At 43.4% G+C, this 25,455-nt stretch overlaps 1 protein-coding gene across 1 annotated transcript in view; it reads left to right on the top strand.

Moving 5' to 3' along the window:
• Positions 1-25,455, top strand: part of LOC115456984 (chloride channel protein ClC-Kb-like) — a 68,788-nt gene that overhangs the window by 9,556 nt on the left and 33,777 nt on the right. The window contains exons 2-11 of the mRNA XM_030186411.1: positions 346-474; positions 4,549-4,677; positions 7,167-7,306; positions 9,559-9,636; positions 12,436-12,514; positions 14,617-14,742; positions 14,908-14,992; positions 18,003-18,104; positions 18,673-18,757; positions 22,566-22,745. Of these exons, the coding sequence (XP_030042271.1) occupies positions 346-474; positions 4,549-4,677; positions 7,167-7,306; positions 9,559-9,636; positions 12,436-12,514; positions 14,617-14,742; positions 14,908-14,992; positions 18,003-18,104; positions 18,673-18,757; positions 22,566-22,745 (1,133 nt within the window). The remainder of the gene's footprint in view (positions 1-345; positions 475-4,548; positions 4,678-7,166; positions 7,307-9,558; positions 9,637-12,435; positions 12,515-14,616; positions 14,743-14,907; positions 14,993-18,002; positions 18,105-18,672; positions 18,758-22,565; positions 22,746-25,455) is intronic.

Below are 25,455 nucleotides of genomic sequence, written 5' to 3'. Positions count from 1 at the left end.
GAGGCATAACGATGAAGTTAAGAGGAAACAGACTTAGGAGGAATCTAAGAAAATAGTCTTTCACTGTAAGGGTGGTGGGTGCGTGGAATGGCCTCCTGGGGGAGGTCGTGGAGACGAGGACTGTGTCAGAATTTAAGAAAGCGTGGGATAGGTATGTGGGATCCCTTGGGAAAAGGAGGAGTTAGTGGTTACTGAGGATGGGCAAACTGGATGGGCCATTTGGCCCTTATCTGCCGTCATGTTCTATGTTTCTATGTAAACATGAATGCCAGGCAGAGGGTGTGGGAGAAAGAAACCTTGAGGTTCCCAATGTGAAAATCTTACTCTGATGTTCTTCCTTTTCAGCTGTGGGCCTGTCCATCCGGCATCAGACCCTAAAGTTTGGGGAGGACTGGATATTTCTCTTCCTGCTGGGAATCAGCATGGCCACCATCAGCTTTGGCCTGGACGTCACAATTTCCAAGTTTCAGAGAGGTGCACCACATTTTCTCCCCTGCTAATTTCATTAGGCACAAACTAAGAAGGAAAAAAGGTATCAAGCTGAGCCCAGTTTCCACCGACCTAAGTCACGCAAAGAGACAAATAGAGGATAATTTTATAATTGCTCTGGATTGAGAGGGAGAAAAAGCACTATTTACATCCTATGTGACTTTATAAAATACTAGCACAAACCCTACAGAAATGGCACCTAGATTGAAGGAGTAGACACTATGAGGGGAATTCTATATATGGTGCCTTAAAAATCGGTGCCATAAAACCACACGGTTAGCACAATTCTATAAACTAAACCTAAAGTTACGTGTAGTTTACAGAATATGCTCATGAGCCATTCTTGCAACTAAAATTTATGTGCACCCATTTAGGCTACCTAAAACCAGGCCTTAATACCTGCGCCTAAGTTAGGCGTAGATCGGGTGTATTCTATAATAGAGGAAAGGGTGATCCACCTAGGTGGATGAACACTAACTCCCACGAAAACACAACGGTCGAAAGAAAGTGGGGAAATGGACCAATGACTTCAGGGAAACGGGATACTGGTATAAAAGGTAGCACTTTATTCACAGACTCGACACAGTACTGTGTTTCGGCCACAGGCCTGCCTCAGGAGTCTTAAGAGATCCTTGATACTTAAAAGCGATCTCAATATCAGATGGTCTTGATAAAGACCTTTGTGGAATAACAGATGCAGTAGCGTCTCTGTGTAGTGTATCTAGAGCACTACACAGAGACGCTACTGCATCTGTTATTTGTATTATCTCTGTGATTCTTTGTATCCATACATTGTAAGCCGCACTGAACCTGCTATTGAGCAGGAAAGAGCGGGGTATAAATACTATAAAGAAATAAATAAATGTTGCCTTGGGTCCTGTAACCCGTTGGCTCCTAGAAAGTTAACTATCCTAACACAACCAGGTATATACATGCATATTCAGGTAGGTATGAGCAGTTATGCCAGTCATAGAGCTAGTGTAAATGCTTGTGCCTAGATTCAGGAATTATCTGCGTAATTATAGAGTCCTATAAGTTGCGTGCTAACCCCCAGATTCTTTATATGGTGCCCCAAATGTGGGCACCAAAATTACACGCCGATCGAGCCATTAATTAGCAATAAATGAATGCCAACAATCAATTATTGCAATTAATTGGCATTAATTAGATTTTGCGTGGGCATCTTTCTGCGCATTATTTTATAACCCCGCATACCTAAATCCCCTAGTGTACAACTCACAAGGGGGAATGGCCAGGGGCATGATAGGGGTATTCCAAAAATAGAATAGAATACCTGCATTCCTGCACCCAAATGCCAGAAGATGGATAGAGATGCTTGATATATATATAGAGAGATATAGATAGATATAACTTTTAGTGCAGCACTGGCTTCCTGCGTCCTCCTGCATTGCCTTTAAATCTTTAATCATTGCAAATCAAATCATGTATTCTGATTCACCTTCCTTTCTCTTTAGTCTTCTTATTCCATATGTGCCAAACCCTTCCGAGAAAAGTTGCATTGGCTCCCAATCAAAGAACGGATCATCTTCAAAATCGGCACCTTAGTCCACAAAATCATGTACGGCGTAGTCCCAGGATACATGACAGACCTTATAGAGTTACCAATAAGAAACAAAGTCAGATTATCAAGATCCTACCTAAACCTACACTACCCAAATTGCAAAGGACTGAAATACAAAACAACTTACGCAGCCGGCTTCTCCTACATAAGCGCGCAACTATGGAATGGGCTCCCAAAAGCTGTGAAAACAATCCACGACCACTTGAACTTCAGGAAATCACTAAAAACCAACCTCTTCAACAGTGGCGTTCCTAGGGGGGCTGACACCCGGGGCGGATCACCGATGCGCCCCGCCCCCCCGGGTACAGCGCCCCCCCCCCCCGGATGCAGCGCAAAAGGACACCCCCCGCAAAAGAACCCCCCCGGGTGCACGCCGCTGGGGGGGGTGTCGCGCGCGCCTGTCCTCCGTTCTTTCCATGCTTCTCTGCCCTGGAACAGGAAGTAACCTGTTCCGGGGCAGAGAAGAAGCATGGAACGAACGGAGGACAGGCGCGCGCGGCACCCCCCCCAGCGGCGTGCACCCAGGGCGGACCGCACCTACCGCCCCCCCCCCCAGGAACGCCACTGCTCTTCAAAAAGGCCTACCCCAACGACCCCACGTAACCCTCTTCACCTACCAACACAGCATGACTATGATCGAACTGGACAACACACAATCTGCATCCATTCCAACCCTCCACTTATACCTCATACGATCACTATACAACTTTGTATTTGTTATCCACCGACTGGGCAAACGCATTTGATGGTACTATGTAAGCTACATTGAACCTGCAAATAAGTGGGAAAATGTGGGGTACAAATGCAACAAATGAATAAATAAATATGTTCCATCTCGCACCCTTCGCTCTTCCAATCAGCATCTTCTTACAGGGCGTTCATTTCACTTCATCTGGCTCGATACTATTCATCACTCTTTCTTTGGCGTTGCTGCCCCATCCCTTTGGAACCCACTAGTCCTGAATTATTTATTTATTTGTTACATTTGTACCCCACATTTCCCCACCTATTTGCAGGCTCAATGTGGCTTACATAGTACCGTAATGGCATTCGCCAATTCGGCTGATAACAAATACAGGTTGTAATGTGGTCTGATGAGGTAGGTGTGTATCAGGCAACAGGAGGGTCGAAGGGAATGTAGATTATATATTGTCCAGTAAGATCATTGGTTATGCTGTGTTGCTGGATTTGGGGATTTAAGGTGGGTCGGTGGGTTAAGCCTTTTTGAAGAGGTTGGTTTTTAGAGATTTCCTGAAGTTTAAATGGTGCTGGATTGTTTTCACAGCTTTTGGTAGTGCATTCCATAGTTGTGCACTTACGTAGGAGAAGTAGGATGCGTAAGTTGTTTTGTATTTAAGTCCTTTGCAATTAGGGTAGTGTAGGTTTAGGTATGATCAGAAATTCAAAATTGCTCTTAAGACCTCTCTCTTTAAAAAGCGTTTCCCACAACCTGATCTACTTTCTATTCTTTTCACATTTCCAAATTTGCTCGTTGCAGTTCACCTTTAAGTTTTTGCCTACACCCACCTTCCCTTTATGTGTTTATCATGACTTTGTATTTTTGTTTAATTCTTATTCCTTTTGTGTGTTCCTATTGGGTTTTCTTGTCTTCCTTTTTTGTCTTCTTTTGTACTTTAATCATTTTTATTTCCCATTTTAATCATCTTGTTGACTGCTTAGAAATATATTTTATATGATTTGCGGTATGTCAAAAATAAGCTGATACCTCAAAACCTTCAGCACAGTTTGTGGCTATGGATAGTTCCATGGCAGTGGAAGGGTAGCCTGTGGGGATGTGAGCCCATGTTCAAAGGGGGTCTCATTATTCCTATCCCTAGCCTCACCACATTTCCTTCTCAGCCACACCTCCTAGCAAGAGGAGTCAGCGAACAAAACCCTTTACTTGCTGCTGCTGCTGCTCCTGCTCCTCTGCTGGCTTCCTCCTGAAGTCAAAACACAAGGGCCCCTCATCTTGTGAGATCTGCAGTTCCAGTTCCAGAAGGAAGCCAGCAGAGGTGGGCAACAGCATGTAAGGGCTGCTACTTGCTTTCTTCCCTTGCCAGTGGTAGGCCAGGGTTCAGGGAACCACAAAGAGGCAAAGAGAAATCAAGACTGTTCTTAGCAGTGGTGGCAATGGCAGCAGTGACCTGCCTTCATCTTCAATCTGCAGACAGCTCTGATCTAGAGAAAGGAGAATATGTTGGGATGAGGACAGGAAATTCCATGGACACTGGACCAAGATTCAGAACACTGGCAAATAGATTTGGGGTATGGTCCATGATTGTCCACAGCTAAGAACATCCCTGGTGGGAACGTGGCAAAGTGGGCAGGGATCCTAGTCAGAGCACATCTGTGTGAAAAACACTCCCACAGATGCATAGAGCCAGTCCTGGTAGTGGACAGAGTAATTTTGGCAGCCACATTCCCTTCTCTCCCTATATCCCATTCACTTCCCCTTCTTTGTGTTTTTCTTGCAGCCAACCTTTGGGTGTATGATATGTTGGAAGACTACCGATACCTACAGTACTTCTCTTGGGTCCTCTACCACGTCCTCCTGATGATGGTGTCTGCTGGTGTGGCCAAGTATATCTCCCCTCAGGCAGCAGGTAAACCATGTTTTCACAAAACATCCTCCCCAGTTCCTCCACTTCCCCTTCACAGTGCTGCCAAGAAGAAGTTCAACGGGAGACCTCAGCAGACTTCAAATGCATAGCAGTAGTAGGGAGACCAGCTGGCTCCATTTCTTTTCTGGTAAAGTTGATCCATTGTATGGGTAGACTTATGATTCTGATTTTCATAACTCAATGCAATGAGGGTAGAACCAGGTATGGAGCAACCTCCTCTGCAAGGCTGAGAGGGCACCATAACTGGTAGCACACCTATGCCAAGTAAATCAGTTTCTGAAGAGAGATTTTAGGTCATTCCCAGTACATTGCGAGATTTGTATTCTTTGTTTCTGCTATTTGGAAATCAGCATGGCAAGGACCGGGTCACACCAAAAAGAGGTGGTCAGAAAGCCAAGGACAGGCCTAAAATCCCTCTTCAGGAAACTGGGTTGGGGTGCTGGGCAATGCTGCTTCCCTTTACCCCAGTGGACTCCCTCAACTGACCTGTGTTCTATGCTTTGTTTAATTCCTCTTAAATAAGGCCAGGTAACAAAAATAATAAAATTAAAATGAAAACAAAGCATCTTGGCCTTTCTATTCCATCTTTCAATGGAAAATAAAATCATGTAATGGCAGTCTTGTGCTCTGTTGTATCTTCAGCCTAATCTGCATCAACATAGCCACTTCGTTTTGAGTTTGATTTGTTGGCAACTCAGCTTTAATATTTTGTGGAGAATTGCTTACTGAAATTCAGATATCACATCCCTCTCTTCACTTTATTCCAATCAGGCTGTGAGAGTGTTGTGACCTTCATACATAAGATTAGACTGCTGTTGTGATCTCCAGCCTTGTTACTGTTGCTATCCAAAATGACTTGCCTATTGTTTGTCAGTACTGGCTATTGTCTGGCAACATCTTCTCTGCATTGTCACCACTCTCTTGCTTTGTCAGCTTTCCAGATTGAACAGCCATTCTTTAGATCACCATTACAGCGAAAACTCACTCGAGTTTTGCTCTTCTTTTTGTTTCTTCTCCTACCTGCAGTCTCTCTGCCTGCCCTTTAATTATGTATTTATAAAGATTTTATATTTCATAAAACAAACAAGTTACTATTCACTGGAGTTCACAATAAAAAGCACTACCAAAGTAATATAATCCTTACAGGCTCACAGGTATTCAATTTAATTATAAACTTATATTCTGCCTTTTCAATTTGATGGAATGTAGAAGGCGAATTATACCATTGCTAATTAAGACATCACTAACATTACAATAAGTGCAAACAGTATACCAATTAATAATAAAACAAAAATAAAACATGTAAAAATCAAATTAAAAGTATAAAACATAAAATTACAGGAACAAAACTATAGAAGGAGGGTGGTTATTATTTTGGGTCATTTTATGGTGTTTTAACATTTTTCTTGTATTATGTTGTGATTTTGTAATATATTGATGTGTTTTGTGTACTCTGCTATGAACTAAGTGGAGTATGAATACTCAAATTAAATTTAAATAAATTAAGAGCAATTATCAGCCTAAAAACTTAACAAAGCATTCTGAGTTTCGTAGCTTGGACCATTTATTTCTCCTTTCAATAGAAAACAAAACCAGAAAGAAGTTTGAAAGCATTCTGTTTCTCAGCCGAGTTCTGTGTGCCTCTTTTACTTTTAGGAAGAAATCCTGATTGGATTTAAAATGTTTATTTGGAAGGTACCACCTCAGTTTTTCATCTAAATAGGCTGGTATCCGCACATATTAACGTAAGCATTTTAAATTCAATACAAGGGAGGCAATTTGAAAATGCTACATTAGCATTCAGTCTCTGACTACCTGAAACAGACCCTGGTGAATCTTGGGGCTGGTAGTTCTGATTTCTCACAATTAAACTGAAATTGCAAATCTGATGCACTGAGTGAGGGCAGTGGCATAGCCAGGAATTTTTTACAGGCGGTGCATCTCCTTCGCCGCCCCTCATATTCCATACCAACCCCTGTCTCCCATGCCACCCTCTCCCCATCTTCCACGTGCCCACCATCTCCCCTGCACCCCCCCCCCCCCCCCCCACCCAGCAGTACCTTAAAATCATCTCTGCTGCAGTCTTCACCTAGGCAGGAAGTTGCATCAGAAGGGGCGGGATGATTCAGAGAGAAAGTCCCGGTGCAGGCCGCAAGCAGTCTAACACACACACCTTGTATAAATGCACCACTGGGTGAGGGGACAAAATCAGGAACTAACTACTGTCCATGGTGACGGGAACTTGTTGGCCAACTCTGAGAGGAAAAGAGGTGAAACTTCCTTTTTCTGTGTCCCTCTGCTCTGTTGCCAGATAGAACATAAAGGTACAGAGGTAGCAGATTTTGCCACTCTCCTGTTGACACAACATCAGTAGGTGTTTGCATGCAAACAGCCTGAGTAATGTGGATTTCAAGAAAACGGCAGCTTTCTCTCTCATACTCTCTCTTTTTTTCTCATTCTTTCTGTTTTAGGCTCAGGGATCCCCGAGCTGAAAGTCACCTTGCGGGGTGTGGTGCTGGCAGAATTCTTCACATTCAGAACCTTCATAGCCAAGTTAATTGGGGTGACCTGCACCTTGGCAGCTGGCAGCACCATCTTTCTGGGCAAAGTGGTGAGTTTGAAGGGAACTGTGGAAAAAGCAAGCCCACCATGTGGAAAGGGACCCCATTCTCAATTCCCTAGTACATCTACCTCCACTTTCTTCTTGAGATGCAGGCCCAAAAGCGGGACACTATGGGGTAAATTCAAGAAATGGCGCCAAACTTTTGGGGCCGGAATAATGCACATTAAGCCCAGGATTCTATATAGTGCGCCTAGAGTTACGTGCAATTCCGGGTGTAACTCTAGGCGTATTTTATAACTACGCATGTAGCTTAATTGTTTTAACACGGTGTTAAGCCTTGTTAACAGCTCTTAATCCTATGTAATAAAACGCACCTCCAACGTTCTGAAGCTGAGAAAGTGAAGCCTTGAAGCATTCGTGCTCTCTCTAAAGCTGTATCCATCTCCTGAAGTGATGTCAGCGTACTTCCGGGTACGTCACACGCAGCATTGACCAACCACAGGTGGGAGGGCGGGCGCACGGCGGCGATTGGCTCTGTCGTTCAGTGGGCTTGCATGCTGAACTGTGCATGGCAGCGGAGGTTGGGCGGTTGGCAGAGGGGCAGAGATTTGGGCGGTATGGTGCTGTAAGGGGAAGGAGAATCGCTGGGTGGCTGGAGGGGGGCAGGGGAGAGAGCAGAATCGCTGGGTGCCTGGAGGGGGGGCAGGGGACATAGGAGAATCGCTGGGTGGCTGGAGGGGGGGCAGGGGAGATAGGACAATCGCTGGCTGGCTGGAGGGGGAGCAGGGGAGACAGGAGAATCGCTGGGTGGCTGGAGGGGGGACAGGGGAGAGAGGAGATTCGCTGGGTGTCTGGAGGGGAGGCAGGGGAGATAGGAGAATCGCTGGGTGGCTGGAGGGGGGCAGGGGACAGAGGAGACTCGCTGGGTGGCTGGAGGGGGGCAGGGGAGAGAACAGCATCGGTGGGTGGCTGGAGGGGGGCAAGGGAAAAAGTAGAATTGCTGGGTGACTGGAAGGGGGAGCAGGGGAAAGAAGAGAATCGCTGGGTGGCTGGAGGGGGGACATAGGAGACACACTCGCACCCACCAATCTCACTCTCTCTGTCACACACACACACACTCGCACATTCACTCTCTCTCTCTCACACACAGTCAATCTCACACACACTCTCTCAAACATACACACTCCAAGGAAAACCTTGCTAGCGCCCATTTCATTTGTGTCAGAAACGGGCCTGTTTTACTAGTAAGCAATAAAGAACACTAATTGGCAAAAATTAGAATTTGCACACGTACATTGGTAAGCATATTCTGTAATGTACTGCGCCTAAATTCTAACACGCACAGGCAAAAAGGGGCATGCTTAGGGGTGTGGGCAATCCAAAATCTACATGTGTTGTTATAAAATACGGGCCAATTCGCATAAATCTATACGCAGGGATTTACACCAGCTTTTCATTGGCGTAAATGGACATAGATTCAGTCGCATGAACTATGCCTAAGTGTATTCTAATTACCGCATGTAAATTTACATGCGGTAATTAGAATACACTTAGGTGTAATTGCCTTGCGCATGTTAATTTTAGGTGCCATATGTAGAATCGGGCCCTAAGCGGAAATTTTTGAATGGCAGTTCCATATGTAAGTCCACATTTTCATGCTTAACTGTAGGCACGAACATTTATGACAGCTGAAAGGCTGGTGTAAATGTTCGCTCCTAAGTATTGCCAGGCGTATAAATGACAGTATTCTTTGTACTTCGTTGCTTGGTACACCCCTGACCACCCATGGGACGCCTCTCATGTGAGGAAAAGCTAAAGAGGTTAGGGCTCTTCAGCTTGGAAAAGAGACGGATGAGGGGAGATATGATTTGAGGTCTACAAAATCCTGAGTGGTGTAGAACGAGTAGAAGTGAATCGATTTTTCGCTCTTTCTAAAAGTACAAAGACCAGGGAACACTCAATGAAATAAGTGGAAATATTTTTTCACTCAAAGAATGGCGAGCTAATTTTCTGCGCTGTTCCAGCAGTATAGTTTCTGTGCTGTTGACTTACTGTGGGAGTTCTGAGCATCGGGGGGGCCTTAGCTGTGTACTAATGTGATGAGGCATGCGATTACCAAGGTGTTAATCCTACCCTGCCTGCTAGAAACACTTAGCTGTGTACAAATGTGAAGTACATGCAATCCTCCTTCCCACCTTCTCAGTTGTGGATGTAGGAATGGGAGGAATCCTCCTGTGTATCTGAAAGGACATGGACAGTATCTTCCTAACTTTTTCTTTTTTTCCTTCTTCTCCTGCAAGGGCCCCTTCGTGCACATGGCCACGATCCTGGCCACCCTCCTAGGGAAGATCATGGTCAAATTTGCTGGTACTAAAGAGGTAAGAAAAAAATCTACTTTTCTGTACTCTGTTCATCTCCCCACTCAGGTGCTGATGCAGTAAAGCACACTAGGTTTTGCACACAGATTAGCTTGGCTTTTACAAACAATTTTGTGGGTGCCTTCAGTAGGAATGAGTTTTACAAATGAGCTAACCGTGTGTGAAGCCTTGGGTAGACATGAACACACAGCACATTTAAATCCACACCAATGAAGCTATTCGCCCATTTAGCACAGATGCAGAGAAATGTGCAGAACACAAAAAGGCTGAGCACAACGCAAGGCTGGAGGAAGAATTAAAGCTGAGCTGTTCTTCCGTTGCAGAGTTAATGAAGATTTCATGCCTGATTCTTCCCATCATTTATTTATTTATTATAATCTCTTCACCTAAGGCGGTGCCCAACAAGATCAATCTGGGCAAGGCAATAGATAATATCAACAGAAAAAAATATACAATACATATTCCCTGAAATTCTATAAATGGTGCTTAAAATTGCACGTGCAAATTAATTGTATGTGCAATTTAATTGATTAATTAGCCAATTAGCACCAATTATTAGGTGCTAATCAATGATCGGCACTAATTGGCCTTAATTGAAATTGGCATGCACATTTTTAGTCACGTGAATCCACACATAAAATTTACGCACAGTTCCGAAAAGGGGGCACGGCAATGGGAGGATCATGGACGGATCAGGGTGACCCAAGAATTTATGTGTGCTGTTATAGAATAACGGGGATTTGTACCTAATTTAGGCGCAAGGATTTACACCAGGTTTTTTCTGAGCTGTACATTTGTGGTGACATTGGCTGTGAACGCTCTTGTTTTTTCACATCAGTTATTAGGTGCGCTGTCTCCTGACTTTGTACCGCGCTCAGAAATCTATTGCTAACGCACTACAGGGACTCCTGAGGCAGGCCTCTGTGGTCGAAACACGATTTGTGTCGAGTCCACTGCTTTTTGTGAATAAAACTTCTGATGTGAACTCACTGAGTCCATTGGACTGTTTTTCATCATCTTTACTGTCACCTTCGCTGAGTTTGCCTGCTTGATATTCAGGGTAACGACATAAATGGGACCACATAAAACACAGTCCTATCTTTATGCGGCAACCCATGGCTGGTTAAGTTCTCAATATCAAGTTAACTGGCCATGTGTTAGACTGCTCCGCAAACATTGGATGTTCAGTGCCGAAGGCCGGACTTGGCCTAGCGTTGAATATCTGGGAATAACGCCGGTGGTGGTCAGCATGCATCCAGTGTGTTTTTCCATGCTAGAGCACATTTTGTGGGAGATTCTATATATGGTGCCTAAAAAAATCTGCGCTGAAATCAGTGCCGACTAAGCATCCTATATAATAATTTGCACCTCCAACTTTCCATGTCTGGCTGCCTGGGTTCGTAACATCTCCTGACGTCAGCCAGCCTCCAGCGTTCCATTCCCCCTCACTGTCCCGCCCTCGCGTTGAGACGTAATGACGTCAGAGGGTGGAACAGTGAAAGGGAAGGGAACGCTGGAGGCGAGCTGACGTCAGGAGGGATGTTACAAATGGAACGGAAGTCAGCGCCAGCCAGCCAGAGAACGTTCAGGTACAAATCGAGGGGAGGAGAGAATCGCGGGACATCGAGGGAGGAAGGGGAGGGCAGGGCAGAGGAGAATTGATGGACATGGATGGGATGGGAGGACAGTAGAGGAGAGAATCGCGGGTCACTGATGGGAGGGCAGGGAAGAGGAGAATCACTGGACATGGAGGGGAGGGGAGGGAAGAATTGCTGGACATGGAGGAGAGGGCAGGGTAGAGAGAAAAAAAAAACCTTACATGACAGCCTTCCTAGGGCCCGTTTCATTGTTGAGGAAACGGGCATGGTTCCACTAGTATTCTATAATCGGTGCTTAGATTTAGAATGCACTTAGTTGATATTTCAGCGCCTAAATCTAGGCGCGTCCATTTATACCAATGAAAACGTGGCGTAGATTTAGACACACTGGGCTATATTCTATAACTAGGTGCATAAATTTTGGAATGGCCATGGAACGCACATTTCCTCTCCCATAACCATGCCCCTTGTTACCTGTATGTGTTAGAAGTTTGGCGCACATTACAGAATGCGCTTAGCGACTTCTGTGCCTAAATTCTAATCAGCGCCAATTAGTGCTCATTATTGCTGTTATCAGCGCTCATTAGCTTGTTAAGTTACGTGCATTGTTATAGAATCAGCGTGGATCTCTAGGCATACTCTATAGAATCCAGGGGTTTGTGTGCTTGGTCTGTTTGGATGCTGTTTGCTTACTAGATTGGGGAATAAAACGTTTGCATTATGCATGCTTTAGGAAATCGTGCACTTAGCTTTAGCGCATGGCTCTAATGCAAGGTAATTGTCCAGCTTGGATTTGGCCGGGTCTGAGATGGCCGGCTTCGGTTTCCATTATGGGTGAAAACCGAAGCCGGCCATCTCAAACCCGGCAATCTCAACATTTATGTCGAGATTTGGCCGGCCCCAACCGTATTATCGAAAATACGGTTGGCTCCGCCCATTTACGGAGCTGGCCCCGGAGATGGCCGCCCATAGAGATGGCCAGCCCCATTCAATTATGCCCCTCTGTATCACCCCCCTCTGTCTTCTGTATCTGCTTCAAAGGCCACAATGATTATCACCAACAGTTAAATGAGAAATCCTGTAATGGAAAAGGGAAGGAAGGCGTGAGCAGTATGGCACCAAGGGATAGAAACAGTAGAACAATTTTTTAGGCCTTCATCATGAATGGTTTCATGGTCAACATTTTCCATTTTGTACCTAGAACCCAAGCAGAAAGTATGAGATGCTGATTGCAGGAGCAGCTGTGGGAGTAGCCTGCTGCTTTGTTGCCCCTGTTGGAGGTAAAATATCTTGACTTTCTTTGCCTAAAGATACATGATTTATAGGGTTGGACCCTGGGTTCCATTCCCAGGTTAGGATTCTGTCCATTGAACTTGTTAGGCCCAAGGACTCTGCAGAAGGAGTTCTGAAGTCTCTCCAGGGGAACAGGTTCTGGTGGTCAAACAGTCCTGAACAGGGGTTTTTGCAGGTTGTGATAGATTTTAAAGGATCACTATAGAAACTCTCCTATGATGATAATGTACTTGAGTTTGCAATTTGCACAGTTCCTCCCATCATCTCAAAAAGAGACTTCTGTAGTCTTAAAATCTCACATTTTGGGCAAAAGAGAAGCTCTCTCATTTCTGCACCATAATTTTTGCTGGCGAGTTATAGAACAGGGTGAATCTTATCATTGTATTAACAATGGACTTTTCTCATACTACCGTGTAAAAGAATGCATTTTAACAGGTTTGTGATATGCACCTCTCCTGCCTCAAGAAAACTGAGGTGTCCTTATATGCTGAAGAGTTGGTAGAGAAGCTTCTTTAGAAATGTTTCCCTACCAGCAGATGTCTCTGCAGCTATTAACTGTTTCCCCCTCCTTACAGGGAGCCTAAACCAATATAATGTATCCATGTCAAGATTTTTGATTCCTTATGCTGGAGGCACCTGTAAACAAGAATGGCCTGAGGGGGATGCAGGGCCTGTGCAGAGAGACTCATTGCAAGGTCTCATTTGCATAAGTCATTAGGGGGCTGAAAAGCAGAGCAGAAAAGTGGGATCATGTGCAAGGAACAGAGTCATTGTGTGGCCGATGCTCAAAAGTCGCTGTTAAAAACCGTGTGCGTTTAGATCCACGGTTGAAGTTACTGATTTCAAAATAGTGAATGATGCTCAAAGGAAATCACATGCAAATGAGCTGTCACGCAATTTCAGCAAGCAGCTCAGTAGGGAAAGTGCCTAGTACATGTGTAGAACAGTCACTCGCTAAGCATTGATGCTATACACATGCCGGAGAGAAAAAAAGCTACAATGTGTGTGCCGTGGATGCGCCTCCACAACGTGCTTCAGCGAGTTCCATGACAACTTTTTTAGAGTTTCTTTTTGTAGGTCCCACAACAACTTTCACACCCCGGGGGTTTTATTGTTTATATTAGCATGTATGAAAGGCATGAGTAGCTTTTTTATTTCTAGCTGTGGGTGCCGTGGATGTGTCTCCACAACATGCTTCAGCCTTTTTTTTGTTCCATGACAACTTTTTCACAGTGCTCTTACGTGCAGGACACATGCGCATAGCATATTTAACACACATGTGCAAATGCTATTAAAATATGACAGCAGACTGCTTCATCAAGAAATCATTGTCATGCTATGACAGCTCCAGACCTCCCAGAAAATTTCACACGTTAAAAGTAGGCATTTCTTTCTGTGTATCACTCAGAATGGCTGTGCATTGCTTGGAATACTCATTTTAATACTAATCAGCTCGTTGTAATACATTTGCATAAGATTATCATTGGCTGCTACCGCGAACGGTAAGATAGATGAGGAACCCCTTTGTGCATTACGCATCTTGTTCCCATCATATATCTGATCTTGGTCCCTCAGCTATATGGTAAGCCATATTGTAGAAACTCTTTAGCATCATATCTATGCTAGTTGAATATTCTAATGATGCATATTAGGTGCATCATTAGTATTATGCTAACATTGTATTACATCTCTGGTATTTGAATTCCAGTGCTGTTAAATGTGTATATATTTGATACTGTTTCACGGTAATTCTGTTATTAGATTTCAATTTACTGTTTTCAAGTTTACCTCATTTACTGTATTTATGTTTATTCTTGGTTATTTTACTATTGTTATTCTGTTAACAAAATTGTAAGTTTTATGTTAAACTGTACCTGCTGTACAACACCTTGAGTGAATCTCTTCATAAATGCGGTTAATAAATCCCAATAAATAAATATATTATTCACTGAATAATGTGAATGTTAAACTGGCTAGAACCAGTCTAAATCAGATGTTGCTAGCAAGGTAAGCTTTGTGCATCGGGCCCTCAATGGTAGAGCCAGCCTTGTCTATAGAAATCTCATGTGTCTTTTCCCAAATTCCACAGGGGTCCTGTTTAGTGTGGAAACCACTGCCACACACTTTGCTGTCCGCAATTACTGGAGGGGTTTCTTCGCAGCCACGTGTGCTGCCCTCATGTTCCGACTGCTGGCAGTGGTGAACCAGGAAAAAGGTGGGCAACCTTTTCTGTTATCCTGCAAGACCTCTGATTTGGTGCTTATCAGGGATCTTCCCTTGCAAAAGTGTCTTCTTATCCAGATATATATGTTTTCAGGCCAGTTGCCCCTATGCAAATCATCCAGATAGTGAAGGAAGCTTTTCCTTATCTTTTTCTCAGAAACGGTTGCTGTCCTCTTCCACACAAACTGGAGTGTTGAGTTCCCTTTTGATATCCCTGAGTACCTCTCCTATGCAATTCTGGGGTGAGTCTAATGTTACATCTGCGGAATACAACACAAACATCTTTGAAAGAAGGAAGGTGACATACGGTCTGTCAGGACCCATCAATAAATTATTACTTTGGATTTGGAAATAAGTCATCATAAGGGTTTGAAAAATTAGTTTCAATGCAAAATAAGAGTATATTCATGCATTTTGTATGCAAACAACCATTACCAACATACCAATTCAAGAGGCAAGATGATATCTTACTAGTTTATAAGGTCTCTTCAAGTACACTTGATTTAACTAAACTTCAGACATTTCTAGAGTCCATTGCTTAATGGCTTAATGATCATGGTCTGGCCCTAAATGTAGACAAAACTATAGCCTGTTGGATAACAGGAAACGAAGATTCTGGGCAAGTCACTTAACCCTCCATTGCCCCATGTAAGCCGCATTGAGCCTGCCATGAGTGGGAAAGCGCGGGATACAAATGTAACAAAAATAAAATAGATACTATTGGAGATTCTACATGGAATGTTGCTACTATTGGAGATTCTACGTGGAATGTTGCTACTATTGGAGATTCTACATGGAATGTTGCTATTCCACTAGCAACATTCCATGTAGAAGGCTGCACAGGCTTCTGTTTCTGTGAGTCTGACGTCTGTCAGACTCACAGAAGCAGAAGCCTGCACGGCCACATTGGTGATCTGCAAGGGCCGACTTCTAGTGGAATAGCAACATTCCACGTAGAATCTCAAAGAGTAGCAACAGTGGAGGAGTGGCCTAGTGGTTAGGGTGGTGGACTTTGGTTCTGGGGAACTGAGGAACTGAGTTCGATTCCCACATCAGGCACAGGCAGCTCCTTGTGACTCTGGGCAAGTCACTTAACCCTCCATTGCCCCATGTAAGCCGCATTGAGCCTGCCATGAGTGGGAAAGCGCAGGGTACAAATGTAACAAAAATAAAATCCTTGTATCACCCCTATTTTATTTAGAAGGCCTATACCTATTGTGGAAAGCTTTTGCTATTTAAGTATTGTTTTTCATTATAAATTATATTTTGCTGAACAGATATCATAGTTTTTCTGTCTTGCAATTAAGATCGATAAAATATTTTTTAATGAAGTGGAATTACATATCCTACTTAAATCTTTGTTAATTTCTTGTCTTGATTGTGGCAACTTGGTTAATGTAGGAACATCGCACTATAACATCAAACGTCTGCAAACGATACAGAAAGCAACTTTGAGAGTTCTGAAAGTATGGCCATATCACTGCTCTATTTTTTAAATTTCACTATAAAATCCATTTTAAAATTCTTACAATTGCCCATAGGGCATACCACGATAGAACTCCTTCATATGTGAGCAGTCTCACCATCCCTTATACTCCTACAAGAACCCTGAGGTCTCTTCAGGATTTCAGAACAGTTCTCCCTCATGCCGCCAGTGCACGATAGAAATCCACACATACTCATGCTTTTGCATGGTTAGCACCTTCATTGTGGAATAATTTACAAAAATCTATTCATGCTGAAATATCAGTTTTAAAAATTCAAAGTTTTATTAAAAGTACATTGTTTATCTTGGCATTTGAGGTTCAGGCTGTTGGAGAATGGAAGATTATTAGCAGAGTTAGTGCTGAGCCCGGATATTAAGTGCCAGGTTTTTTCCAGTGACCAGCATTGAATATACGGTTTATTTTTGGGCGGTTTTGAGATAACCGGCTAAGTCAATATTCAGATTTAGCCAGTTATCTTAAAAGTAGCCAAAGATATTCTGTGGTTTCAGGTGGCCAATTAAACTTTCTTTAAACATTGTTGGATAGCTTGTTATATCACAAACTATAACCGTTAACCAGGAATGTTCAGCAGGGGAGAGCCAGTTAAGCGATATTTAACCAATCAGCAGCCATTCTGGCCAGTTAAATAGCGCACAATATTGTAGGGGGGTTGTATATGCAATTGTTTGACAGTAAATGAATAATCCAGACCTGTGCAGTCTTTGAGATCCAGTTCTCAATACCATCTTTCCGGATCTTCAGGTTGGAATCTAATGGGCTAATTTTTGAAAGAGAAGGACGCCCATCTTTCGACACAAATTGGAAGATGGGCAGCCTTCTCACAGGGTCATCCAAATCAGTCCACATTTTGGACGTCCCCAACTGCTTTCTGTCGCAGGGATGGCCAAAGTTCAAGGGGGCGTATTGGAGGTGTAGCGAAGGTGGGACTTGGGCGTGCCTAACACATGGACATCCTTGTCCTATAATGGAAAAAAAAGGGCATCCCTGACGAGCACTTGGACGACTTTACTTGGTCATGTTTTTCTTATGACCAATACAAAAAAAATCCTTCAATCACTGGTAAATAATATACAATACTGACTATCCCAACCAGGATTATAATTGCCAAAACTCAAAATGTCCATACACAAATACACAGTCGAGGCTACTGAAAATTATAATATATATATCACAAAAAGATTTTTATGTGAATACCCTCAGACTTTTCCACTCATACGGCAAGTAACAATTTCACTGCCCGGTGGTTCAGCACTTTTTTCATCAGGTAATTCTTTTTAGTATTTTTATTTCATATATATATATGTGCTGATCAGGTGATAATGATACTCAATACACCTGTTTAACAATAGCCCCACTGTGAGTGTAAAAAATAAATTTGCATGCACTTATCTTAAAAGTTTGTTCAATAGCCTCCCCCTCTATGAAGACGTCCGACGCCGCGGGTTTCAAAAATATTTCTTCAGGGACTCGGGTTTTAAAGGCATTTCACAGTCAGCATAAATCTGCTACCGCTGACTTCCTTGCGTCTTTGTTCTGGAGTATTTATAAATTTGCATTGTAAACTGCTCAGGTGGTTACTCCCATGGGTGGTATATCAAATTTTAAATAAAACTTGAAACTGAGTCTAGAGTTACTAATCAAAAGCAGAAGGATCTCTGTGTGTGAAAAAAAACAAGCATTGATCACTCTTGTAGGGCACTAGATCCTTGTTACGTTTTTTCTGCTTTGCCTCTTGCCTTCACAGGATCATCTGTGGTTGCCTCTGCTGCCTGTACCTCTTCTGTCACCGCAACATGCTCATCTTCCTGCAGAAACACAAAAAGATCAATCACTTCATGATGAACTAGTGAGTGCTGTCCATCAAGTCTCACCGGGCGTACAGATGACACATTTCTGTGGGCATAAAGATCTAGCTCTTGTTTGATTTGCGAAAATTGAGTCTCAGTTGGGACTGGAACCTGCTGGTCCAGAGATGGCCCTCTACTGATCATTCAAAATGGAATTTTGTAGTTTGTATCTCCTCAGTCTCTCAAATTTACTGTTAATGATCACCATATTATTTGCATTGTGCCAAAAGGAGCTTCCTTCTAGAGTTCATAAGATGTTACATGTATATGCAGTTTATCCAGGCGCCACCTCTGTGGTGTTATACATGCTCGAGCACCCCCGATATTGAGCAAATTTCTTCACTGTGTTCAGGGAGGGGTAATTTGTGTTGAATTTAGCAGCTCCTATCATTGGCTTCTATGCTTATCTCATACCATTAGATGGGTCTCTTTACAAGAGAGCCATAAGTAAAACACTAAAGACAAAATGGCATCATGCCATAGTGGTGCACTGCTGAAATGCAGTTCATAAAAGAAGTCTTTTCCCAGAAATGATCTTTAATGTATGTTTACTTTGTCTTTATACAGTAAGATCCTGTATGCTGCTTTTGTGGCCTTGGTGCTGGCTAGCATCACCTTTCCACATGGACTGGGACAGTACATTGGTGCCAGGGTAAGGTAATAGCTCAAGAAATTATAGGAATTACCGAAAGATAGTGCTGGAAGAGACCTCAAGAGTTGATCCACTATCATAGAAGGATAGAGCTGAAAGAGACCTCAAGAGGCAGTCTAACCTTAGGGAGAGCAAGACCCAGAGTGATTTAACCAGAGTAGCGTTTCTCCTCCCAGAGATATATGGAGATGTGTGGCGAAGGGAACTGTATCTCTTATATCTCTGCTGAGTGCATCACTGCTGTATGTGGCCCATTTATACTTCCAAATAATGTCAGATATTATGGGTGGTGCTACTGCAGTAACTCAAGGCCCTTGGAAGTTGTCTCCCCTAGGATGACCCAGTTAACAGGTCACCTAGAATCACAAGACTCACTGTGCCAATATTTAACCAAACCCTGGACTTGGTTAAGCGCTTAAGTTGGAGTGAGTGGAGTAGTAGCCTACTGGTTAATACAGCAGACTTTGATCCTAGGGGACTGGGTTCAATTCCCACTGCAGCTCCTTGTGACTCTGGGCAAGTCACCTAACCCTCCATTGCCCCAGGTACAAATAAGTACCTGCATATACTATATAAACCACTTTGAATGTAGACGCAAAAACCACCAAAAGGTAGTATATTGTATCCCATGTCATAGAAAAGTATAGGCAGATAAAGACCATATGGCCTGTCCATCTATTCTCCCTATCACTCCCTTAGAGGTTCTATGTACTTGTCCCAAGCTTTCTTGAATTCAGATACTGTTTTCATCTCCACCACTTCCACCAGGAGGCCATTCCACAAACTCACCATCCTTTCCATGAAGAAGTATTTCCTCAGGTTACTTCTGAATCTATCCTTTTTCACCTTCATCCTATGCCCCCTTGTTCCAGAGGTTCTTTTCAATTGAAAGAGACTCACCTCCTGTGCATTTATGCCACATAAGAATTTAAATGTCTCTATCATATCTCCCCTCTCTCACCTTTCTTCCAAAGTATACATATTGAGATCTTGAAGTCTCGGACCACATTCAGTATTTGGTTGGTTCTTCTGGTAGCAGAGGATCCTGGAAGGCATTTCACTAGGTTGAGATCCTTGAACTTTGTTCCTAAGTTACTGCCTCTTATAATGGAATCTCCTAGCTGTAAAAACTTTCTGCTTTGAGCCAATCTGTCATTGTTTTAGGGATGTCCTTTGGATTGAGTTACATTTCTTGCCTCTGGCTCCACCTCAGTACTTCTTTTCTGAGCATCAAAAAGCTCCAGTGCAGCAAAGGAATTATATAGGGGCAAAGGTTAGAAGAGGGAATGCCTCTGTAACACAGGTCGTAATTTACCTGTGCCTACTGTGACCTACTGTATGTATTCCTCTGTTGCTTTATTCTTTGTGGCAGTGGTGGTACATTGGCTGGGAATTGGGTAGTCCTGAATGCTTCCTTAATTGCAACCAATTCATTCTTGAGATTTTTGATTTAATCTTAAGCTCTAAGGTGCCACATGGTTTGCCTTAGGACTAAGGCACAACATATATCCACTTCTGCTCCCTCATCCCGTAATCCAGTCAATCATACATTTATTCACGGAATTATGTACACCATATGTCTTTGTGTCTAACACTGCCCTTTTAGCTTCCCATTGTCTCCTTCCAATGTTTTTATGTTGGTGTCCCATTGTTATATTCCTAATGATATTCGAATGTCTCGCACAACTCTGTACAATGTAATCCATAACCAAGTTGTAACAAATGTAATTCTATTATTCATACCTTATTGTAAGCCACACTGAGCCCGCAAAAAGGTGGGAAAATGTGGGATACAAATGCAATAAATAATAATATATTGCATTGAATGAAAGTCATGTTGATACAATTAACGAGCATGAGAAAGTGCACTATGCTAAGGGATATCAATGAGCAGGATTGTCCAGCAGAGAGTTTATTGAAGATAATTGTCTTTTGGTTTACCTATATAGGGAGAGCTAGTCTAGGGGTGGGTGGGTGGGAAGGGAGGGACTAGAAAGTCAGCAGAAGGACAGAAATATAGCAAATTATAGGAACAAGTAGCTCTGCAAATGAGAGAAAAGTCAGCTGATTTTCTAGGAGGAAATTAAGAGACCTTGAGTAGTATTCAAATTGTAAACCTCTATGATGGCATGTATCCATGACAGTATATCAAATAAAGTGAACCATGAAACCTGAGAGAGGGACACAGAGGTAAGAGAGCAGTTCAGAATCCATGAATCAATCCAAACACAACAATCTGAAAATATATAAATTCTGAAAAGCTTAGCTTTCAGGCATACAATGCTCCAAAACACAAAGGACCCTGTTTACTAAGCCGTACTAAGGGCGTGCTAGCGTTTTTAGCACGCGCTGATTAGCATGCGCTAAATGCTAAGTCACCCTTAGGAACATATGGGCAATTCTAGCGTTTAGTGCGCACTAAAAATATTAGCGCACCTTAGTAAACAGGGCCCAAAGTGTGTGCTTCTTGGGAATTCTTAACCCTCTAGGAAGCAGCCCCGCCCTTAAAGATACAGACTCTATTAGGCACCAGGTACAATGGGAGCCAAATTAATTCAACTTTAGTTAACTCTGCAGTAGGAAGAAGATTCAAAACACGGATGTTGAAATAAACATACTTATTAAACAGTCAATTTCAGGACAAAAAGACACAAGGCAAAAGAACCATTATAAAGTCAGCAGGAGGATAGAAAAAGAGCAAATGATAGGAGCACGTAGCTCTGCAAGTGAGAGGTAAAGAAGCTTTTTTCCCCTTTTTTATTCTTCTGTATAAGATAGATGGAGGTAAAGTCAGCTGATTTTCTAGGAAGAAATTGAGAGAGGGACACAGATGGAATTTGTCCCAAGAGACATTGCTTCCTGGAACATTGATGCCAGAGTAGTCAAATTATAGGAATTAGAGAAAGATAGGAAAGGACGAGACCTCTGAGGGTGATTTGGAACCCTAGAAAGATAGGATTGGAAGATACCTTAAAATATGGCCAGGATATAGAAAAAGCTGGTCCTCATATTGGTTCGTAGAACTCCATGTCCAGAGGGATAGCCTGAGATGAACCTGATTTTGACCTACAGTATTGTAAGGAGTTGCAATTAGGCTATCCCTAAGAAAAGCAGAACTACACCTCAAAGCATGTAGTGGACATCAGAGTGGCTTACAAATATATTGGATATATATCAATGCATGGATAACTGCATGCATGGATGGAATGATGGTTGTGTTGCATGGTTAGATACATGTAGATAGGTAGATGATTGGAGAGAATGGTGATTGACTATAGACATGAATAGATGGATGAATGACTACAGTCAACTAGTAATTGAACTGAGCGGGTAGTAGATAAATGAAAGGCCAGCTGTCACTTTTCTTTCTCTGTCCCGTTCCATTTACCAGGACTGAGTTATCCTGTACTTTGAACATGGAGTTTTATGTGCCCTAGTTATCAAGACGCTCTTCAATCTTCTCTTTACCAGGCTCTTAAACCCAATTCCTTTACCTTTCTTCGTTTTCATATATCATATTATCTAGGCTTCTTGTAATATTTGTCATTCTCTTCTACATCTCCCTTGAAGTGGAGCTCAAACTTGGCACACTTGTTCAAAAACGCCTTACCAATGCTACTATAATACATTCAGTGAAAAAGATTTTAATCACATACTGAAATATTCCATAATAATGACACGTAATCAAAAATACCTTTTTGTTGACCCTCAGAGTACCTGAGCTTAACATAGCCTTGAAAAAGTAATTTTACATGCTGTGTATTCTTTCTCTCTACCCTAACCCCAGTGATCTTTGATACTTCTGCAGCTGACCATGAAAGAACACCTAGAAACATTCTTCAATAACTTGACATATGGTATTGAAGAGCTTACCTTGAAGAATGACACCAGGCAGCCCCCTTACCCAACCTACCAAAAGAACTGGCTACAGTGGACACACCCACATCTCTCCTCCCTTGAAATGTTCACCTTCTTCACCATAATGAAGGTAATGAACTGAGCAACATGGCAGCTCTGCTGTAATATTTCATTTTAGTGTTGGTTCCAATGGAACACTTGAACGGTAGACAAGCAACTCGTTCAAACACCTTGCCCCAGTTTAGCAGGTTCTGACACAAGTCTTAGGTATTTCCAACCAGTTCCATTTTTGCTGCTGAGACTGAGATAGTCCTAGTGTTACCCCACCAATGCTTCTGTACTGCTTGTGGATAGTGGAACTGCAGACACAAATTCAAGTTGTACACTGACAGGCAGATGATCAAAAGCAAACGCTGGTGCTAGAGACTGTTAGCGCCATACTAGCGCCGGTGTTTGTTACCGCCCCATGATCAGAGCCCTCAAGAGCGTGAAACAATGCACTCGAGGGCTCAGTGCAAGTAGCTTGCAAATGCATGCTAATCAGCGCTTAACGCATTCATCCCCAATGATCAGTGACCAGCGTGCCAAAGATTGGGTCACTGGCTGCGACAAACCCTACACCAGCTCCGAGCTGGCGTTAGGGTTTGCAGATCATTGGGGAGGAATGGTGAGCCCTGTCCAGCATGCATTTGCATGCTGGCAGGCCCCCATTCCCCCCTACAGCAAACCTGCCAGCGATGGCAGTTGAGGATGTCCAAAATTTGGACGGTTCTGTGACGGGGCAGGTGAGGACGTCCAAAATTGGATGTCCTTAACTGCCCCGTCACAGAAACGTCCAAATTTTGGATGTCCTCAACTGCCCCGTCGCTATACCTCCGACACCCCCTTGAAATTTGGCTGTCCCTGCAACAGTGCAGTTGAGGACGTCCATCTTCCGATTTAAAGATGGGCGTCCTTCTCTTTTCATTGGTCTCCAGCCCAGACCTGTCAAACAAGTGCGGGAGGATTGTGCTGAGTGCATGCTGAGGCACAATTCTCCCGCACTTCTACCCCATGATCAGAGATAATTGCGCTGCTTAAATTTGCATGCATTATCTCTGATTATAGGTCTAATAGCGCCCCACGCTGTTCCAGTGCTATTTTAGAGCACTGTTTGGAACAGAGCGAGGCTTTTGATCATGTGCCTGTGAGGGCCCAATAGTCAAAAGTAATTATCCCGATATTAGCAGCCATTTTCCAGATAATTCACTTGGTGGGTCTTTGACTAAGGTGCATTAGAGTTTTTAGCTCATGCTAAAAATCAGCTGATGCTAAATGCCAAGACACCCATCATATTCCTGTGGGCAGCTCAGCATTTAGCGCTAGCAGATTTTTAGTGTAAGTTAAAAATGCTAGTAAAAGACCCCCTTCGTCACTGCTCTCCACAGATATTCAATGACACTAAGGACTGGATTCAGTAAATGGCGCTCAAAAGGAAATCAGCACTGAACGGTAGTCTATGACAGGCTTCTGAGATCTGCGCCCTTTTTAGAATAACACGTAGCGCCAGGATCCACACTCAAATTTAGGCGCGAGGAGTTACACCAACTGACACCAGGAGTAAATCCCAGCACACAAGTTGAGTGCAGATCTAGACTATTCTATAACACTGCACACGTTTTCAGGGAACACCCCCTTTGCAGATCCACACAGAAACACTTAGGCACTATTTTATGAATGGCAGTGGCGTAGCAAGGGCGGGGCGGTGGGGGCGGTCCGCCCCAGGTGCACGCTGCTGGAGGGTGCAGAGTACAGCCCGCGTGCCTGTCAGCTCCGCTGGTTCCCTGCTCCCTCTGCCCCCGAACAGGTTACTTCCTGTTCCGGGGCAGAGGGAGCAGGGAGCCAGTGGAGCCGACAGGCGCGCGGCTGCTCTCTGCACCCTACTACAGCAGACAAGAATGCACCCGGGGGGGGGGGGCTTGATGCACCAGGGAGGGGGGGTGTCATGCTGCACCCTGGGGGGGATGGACACTGCTGCACCCAGGGGGGGTACGCAGTGGTGATCCGCCCTGGGTGGCAGCCAAACTAGGATCGCCACTGATGAACGAGTGTATAAGTGTGTTGTTGCTCAGATCTGCCATTTCTGCCCCACTTCAGTGCCTTACATCTGTTAGAACGCTTTTCCATGTCAAACAATTGGCGTAGAAGTAGCACCTCACATTCGGTGCCATATATAGAATTCCCCTGTAAATAGACAGTGTTGGGGTGGTGTCTGGGTGGCACCTGAGTACAGCGTGGAATTATCCGGACAGAAAAATTGCTATCCTATCTTTATCTGGATAGCTATCTGCTCTCAATTTCACCGTTATCCAGATCGCTCTGGTGCTGACCTCTTTATCTGGATATTCAGTGTCGCTTGCAAACTAGATAGGTTCCTTGAATCTTTGGAATATTTTTAACTGTCAGGGAGGTGGTGGGCAGAATACTCAATTGCTGTAGGGTATCATTGGATTCTAGTTATTCTTGATCTTAGTTTCTTTCTGTTATACACAGTCAATTGTTCCTCAATTCCTGACAGAGCTATTATGTCCTGACCTAAAAGGTCAGGACATAATAGCTCTGTCAGGAATTGAGGCTTAAATTATTATGCTTATGTTACAGGAGACTACCTTGAAACAGCATGTTGCGAAACATGGATCTATTACTTGTCTCCACCGTATATTATGGGAAGAAGCTGAACAAGCTGCTAAGCTAAGTAGTGCTCTGAATAACGTTTGACTTATGCATAATGGGAACAATTGACTGTGTATAACAGAAAGAAACTAAGATCGATGGTTAAAATAGTAAAATATAGATAAATA

Source organism: Microcaecilia unicolor, chromosome 14 (genome assembly GCF_901765095.1).
Source record: "Microcaecilia unicolor chromosome 14, aMicUni1.1, whole genome shotgun sequence".
In the NCBI taxonomy this organism is placed as follows: Eukaryota; Metazoa; Chordata; class Amphibia; order Gymnophiona; family Siphonopidae; genus Microcaecilia; species Microcaecilia unicolor.
The sequence above is the reverse complement of the archived record's forward strand: the minus strand, read 5'-3'. Positions and strand labels throughout refer to the sequence as shown.